We start from the raw sequence: 6110 nt of genomic DNA on the forward strand, positions 1-6110 counted from the left end.
TTCACAGGAAACCTAGGCCCAGCTGCTGCAATGGCCAACTCCATCCCCAAAGAGCCATACACGTGTGCTCAGTGCAAGACTGACTTTACCTCCCGCTGGAGAAAAGAGAAGGCCGGGACTGTGCTCTGTGACCAGTGCATGTCGTCCAATCAGAAGAAGGCTCTGAAGGCCGAGCACACCAACCGGCTGAAGGCAGCCTTCGTAAAGGCGCTCCAACAGGAGCAGGAGATCGAGCAGCGCATTCTCCAGCAGGCTGCGTCATCTTCTTCCATCTCTAAATCTTCGTCGTCCTCTCCCTCCTTGTCCAAAAGTGATGCGCTGGTGTCCCAGCAGTATAAGCAGGTCAGGGCTGCCATGCATCACCGATCAGCTGGCCATCACAGCATTAAGCAGGTTAGTGTCACATGTGTTTTTGTCAAAGTTGATCTAAACAACTGGTCATTCACCAACTTTCCTGTGACTTTGTGTGCGTCCTCAGAGTCAGCTGGCTCACAGCCTCCAGTCTGTGAGTGCTCACGGCATGACGCACTCTTTCACCTCCTCTCAGCTGCAGAATGCAGTGGCAGCTGCTGCATTGGGTGGGAGGTCTGACAAGCACACGTCAGCACGGTCGCTGCAGCACGGGGCAAAGGTCAGCACTTCCAGTAGTAACCAGGGCAACATGACTGCCTGGAGGAAGCAGAGCAGCAATGCAGGTGAGGTGATGGGTCTGATGTCCCTTTTTATAGCCAATATGCTTCCATTTTCCATAACAGCAAGAGTAGAGTCAATAACATTTACCTTGTGATACCGAACTTTAATCTGATCTTATATCAGCATGAATCCCACATACTTGTTACGTATTTTGTAGTGTGGAATGTTAGGATCATGTTTGATCAAGTGAAAACACTCAGAGAATAATAGTTAGCAATAGTAGGTTTGAGGAAAAACTGACCCATTATCAACCAAAAGCTAACAGAAATTTTAATCTTAAATATAAGAATATTCTACAAATGAGTAATTGAATCTAATAGATAAAAAAAAAAAACAATGAAAACAGAAGACCCTGAAAAATGACAGATTTTAAATGCAGGCGGATATAATCCGATACTCTTAATTTTTTTATGTTTAAATTGGACTGATAAGTGATCAACATTGGATCTCAGGATATCCTAAATACATCATTTATTCATCATTTTATCTGATGGTGAATTGATACTAAACTGGGTGTATAACAAAATCTGTTTTTACCCTTTAAAGGTGCTGGACAACTTCTTTTTTTATCAGATGAATCCATTGTGTTGGCCTCATAGATCAATAAATCGAAGATCATGTAAAAGGTTAAAATTGCTGCTCAAAAGTTAGTTTTCATCTCCATCGGAAACACTCCATTTGTTTACATTTTCGTGCACTGCATTGTGGGATGTGGAGTCCTTTAAATTGATGCAAAGAAGTGTTTTTACTTCATTTGTGTTTCTTTGCCAGACAAGAAGGACATTGATTGGCTTGAAAATATTTTTGCTCTAGTTTGTTACCGGTATTATCAGTGATATCAGAAAGATGTAATAACACATCCCACAATGCAACGCGCAAAACTTCAATGTCGATGAACAGTGGAACTTTTGATGAGCAATTTTAACTTTAATGTTTTTTTTTCTTCTTTTTGTCTTTTTTATTGATCTATGAGGCCAATACTATGTCTTTAAAATAGTTTGTGTCCAGCAGCTTTAACTGCCATGGACATAAATATGGAGAAATGCACAATATACTGTACAACTAAATTATAAAAGATGCAGAACAGATGGCGCTACTCCATTGTATTTGTTATTTTTTTATTTTTTTTTATTTATTCAGTTTATTTCCGACATGGTTACATTCACTTTTTTTTTTTTTTACATTTTTTTTTTTTTTTTTGTACATGCCGAAAAAGGAGACGAGAGAAGCTGTTAGCTGACTCCACAGTCCCATGGGACAGATAAAATCAAAGATGCAGCCAGAAAATGTTTGGTGAATTTGTTTCTGCTTCATTTACAGTAGAAAAAGTGTGTAGGGCTGAAGTACTTTAACGTGTTTATATGTTTACCCAATGAATATCTGAGTTTAGCCTCTAATGACAGTGTGTGTGTGTGTGTGTGTGTGTGTGTGTGTGTGGTACAGGTGTGACCATGGCCTATGTGAACCCCAGCCTGGCTGCCCATAAGAGCAACGCTGCAGTGGAGCGTCAGCGAGAATACCTGCTGGACATGATTCCCTCTCGTTCTATCTCCCAAGCAGCAAACACATGGAAATAATGCAACCCCACCCCCCACTGAGCCCCATAACTTTTAGCCTACTTCAAAAACAATAACAGCCATTTTCATTTTTTCTTTTAATCCTTCTGTGGATTCAAGTCCAAACGGAGCGAGGAAAGTCATCCTCTGGTATTAGCTGGACGTGTTCCTACTCATGTTCCTCTTCTGCTACCTCCCTTCCTCAATCCCTCCTTTAATTGAAGCTACGTTCAGGCTGCTTCCTGAACACATGGAAATACGTCAGAGAATTTTGGGAGAACTTTGGAGGGTTGGAGTAGATGTGGGGCTCTTCAATTTTACATCAGTCTCATTATAGCCTCTCCTCCAGCTGCAATAACTGGATGTTGGTAGAGAATCCCAGTGCTCTCCTGCCTCTGGACGAGTTCAGATTTAGTCAAAATCAATATTATATACTCAGAAGATATCCGCCTTATGTCCTGCCCAACTGGGTCTGATTCAGTCAGACATGGAGGCCAAAACAGAAAACCTCATCGTAGGGAATGTCGTTGAGCTTTGAGGACCACCCATGGAAAAAATAAATAAATAAATAAATACTGCTTCTGCTTTGCAAAAGTGATCAAAAAAAAAGGACTTAAAAAAAAAAAAAGAAAGAATCTACCTGCACACAAACTGCCTCTTCTCTGTCAACCACATTGTGTATATTGGAGAAGTTGTTGTGTGTCAGATTATTTTGTATGGCTGAATGTTAGGATTTTTTGTCTTTTTCTCCTGTAAGTCATATACTGTGTTAAGAATATTGTGCTCCCTGATACTTTGGAGGCGGCCTCACTATTGAGGCCTAAGAATTTACAGGCTAATGTTACTGTTGAGGTGGTTTTACATCTGCTGGGTTTTATGTTGTGGCCTACTTTTACACTTTGTATTTTCTAAGAAGAAAAGGAAAAAAAAATGTTTAAGGTTTCACGGACTGGTGTTTCTAAACAGACTCACAGAGAGCGACGGTTCACAGGACTGTTCTTATTGAATATTGTAAAAAAAAATGACGCCTTCCAAAGAACTAGTGGAGCCCAAATGGAATCCCTTCTGCTAGAAGGTTTCTCGTTTATTTCAACCCTCTGTGGATATAAACATGGTTTCATGCTAAACTGAGGGGCTGTATGGAATGTCATTATTTTTGACATTTGTTTTGCTTTTAGTCATAGGTTGTGGTGCATTATTTTTCTTCTATAGACAAACTATCTGAATTTATTTATAGGGTCATGGTAGTACAGATATATGCCCTGCTTTGAATGGATTTCACTCTTGTGTGTTTTTTTTTTTTTTTTCTTTCTTGTGTTTTTGGTCCCATGCACAATATGATTGGTCTGAGAAGAGTTGGATAATTTTCAGAATGTAATCATGCATCCCTCCTTAATGGAAACAAATGACATGAACCTCTTAGACTGTCCGGAGCTTTATCAGTGCACAGGATAAGCTAATGAAGTACAAAACATCCAAACAGAGGATCTGATCATCCACAGATCGACTTCACCCTGTCTTTAATTTAAACCTCTGTCAAAGCTGTCACTCATCCAAGTGTCCGTTTGGAAGCTCAATAGCACTAATGTGTGATCAGTATTGGTCAGAGCAAACGTGAACGATTATCCTCCAGTTGGTTTTTGTTTCATCATTACTTGGTCACAGCTCTGGTTTCTGGATCTGCGTCCACTCGCTGGGTGGGACTTGTTAGCTGGTTTCATTGAGGATGGTGATGGAACTATCAGACCAGTCTGCGTTCTGTCCCCCTAAGTATAGCTTCAGCTGAATTTCACCTCGTCTGCACATTCCTGTCAGGCAGGAGATGCTCGCTCGATTTATTAGAAGTGACACAAACAACGTGGAGCAAACTCATCACTTTGTTAACTCTGTTCTGTTCCGACTCCGCCTGCTGTTCCCACATTATCACCATTCCGTTTGTTTGGAGGTCAATATGCTGTTCACTGGCAGTGTGGCCCAAAGGAATAGGAAAGCCGTGTATGAAAAACATTTGTTTTTTTGTTTTTTTTCCTGTTCTATTAAATAATAAACTAATTTTAACCCCTCATTCTTGCCGGAGTTGCGTGATTATTTAAAGGTGGTTCGGAATTGGAGGAGCTACTGAGACACGTAGATTGTAAGGCTCGGAGGAGCAACTTAAGCTACATGTGAGAAGTTGACGTGCTGTTTTTTTAGCCAAGATACATTTTTACATTGGAGAAAAAAAGATAGAACTTTGTAGCCTATATTAACAATATATATAGTCAATCTTATCAAGTCTTGAATAGGAATGAAATAAACACAAAGAAAATCTTTTTATGATCTTTTATATATATTTTTTTCAAATAAAAAGCGCAATTAAGAATCTTTATCTTATAGAAATATATTGTACTTGTCAATGAACAAATATATAATACATTTTATAATTACATTTTGTTCTGTATTGCTAAATGTTAAGAGTGTCAGATTTGACCCAAAGGCTGTTATGGAGGGATGTGAACCAAATCTATAGTGTATGGCTCACGGCAGCACAATGGCATATTTGCAAACCATAATTAATTCAATTTCAAAAATGTTTTTTTAGACCAATTAAGTGAAATTGATTAATTTCCCATAGCCCACCCGACGATCTCTCATGGCGCAGTGGTTGATGAAGCCTGGCCTACACTACAGTATGTGGTCATATTGTTTTGGCTATAGACAGATCTGCAAAAAGTAAACACTCCATCATTCCAAAATAAAGTGTGTAATTGATTCTTGGATCTCCAAGTATACAGTTAAACCTCAAGAGTGAATAATTGAATAAACCAAAAATAAAAATAAGCCTTGACATGTTTTTTTTTTTTTTTTCAATCTATTTGTGTCTCTTCTGTACAATCAAAAATAGTATTTTTTTTTTTGTATTTTATAGTTTGCATTTCAAGCGCTGCTTTGAATGCATCATTGCATGTGCCTCAAAGCAGAGTATAAAAGAAAGACATCTCTTCTCATTATTGTGCATTATACCAGTGGTTCTCCATGGGGTCTGAGCTTTAGCTTATGGTCTGTGAAATAATTAAAATGACATTTGGCACCAATAAAACAAACATGTTACATGTACAGTATATGATACTGGACATGACACACCTGTATCACTGTAAAGTCTGATAGTTGTCTCAATGGATGTAAAATTGCCGGAAAAAGTACTTAAATATGTACGTGTACATTTTGTTCATTGGCAATGAATTAAATACAGTTTGTTATATCCAAGACCAGTACAGGTATTCTTTAAGTGAATTTTTAGTACAAAGATATTAATTATTAAAGTGCTATGACATATAGGGCTACAACAGGCAGTGTGTGTTACATTTATGTAAAGATTAGGAGGGGGGCCTTGAAAAATGCTGTCCAGCTGTAAGGGGGATATGGATCCTCATCTCCTTTAAACTGAAGACGTGTGGGTCATTTTGGTGTGTGAATGAAGAAAGCCTCAGCCTATAAAATTCCCAATTCCGTAACTAATCGGTGACACTTTACTTGAAGTTTTATACATAAGGCTGACGTTACGCTGCCATTATCTGTCATTAGCATTAATAAGGTCGTTCTGACACCTTTGAAACTATGTTGGCATATTTTGGGTTAGGTGGAGGGATCTAGTGGGGTTAGGCAGTGGTGTGGTTTTCTAGTGGGTGTACTATGTTTTACCCCCCCGTGTGCACGCGTACCTACACCCTCCTATATAACCACAACATAAATGCACACAGGCATTTAAAACTTTGTATTTATTACAATTCAAAGGAAACAACACATTTAATGCCAAGTAAGCCAGTTTCCCTGTTTTCATTCGATGACTGGATCTTGAATAAAACCAGTTGACATCAGTTG

The 6110-nt window shown here is 38.8% G+C and overlaps 1 protein-coding gene across 3 annotated transcripts in view; it reads left to right on the plus strand.

The window, feature by feature from the left end:
* gatad2ab (GATA zinc finger domain containing 2Ab) overlaps nt 1-4314 on the plus strand; it is a 48406-nt gene extending 44092 nt beyond the window's left edge. For all 3 annotated transcript variants that reach the window (XM_028443699.1, XM_028443701.1, XM_028443700.1), the window contains 3 exons: nt 8-393; nt 479-695; nt 2137-4314. In XM_028443699.1, the coding sequence (XP_028299500.1) occupies nt 8-393; nt 479-695; nt 2137-2270 (737 nt within the window). In that variant the 3' untranslated portion in view covers nt 2271-4314. The remainder of the gene's footprint in view (nt 1-7; nt 394-478; nt 696-2136) is intronic.
* The last annotated feature ends 1796 nt before the right edge of the window (nt 4315-6110 follow it).

The sequence above is a fragment of the Gouania willdenowi genome, chromosome 4 (assembly GCF_900634775.1).
Source record: "Gouania willdenowi chromosome 4, fGouWil2.1, whole genome shotgun sequence".
NCBI classification, from domain to species: Eukaryota; Metazoa; Chordata; class Actinopteri; order Blenniiformes; family Gobiesocidae; genus Gouania; species Gouania willdenowi.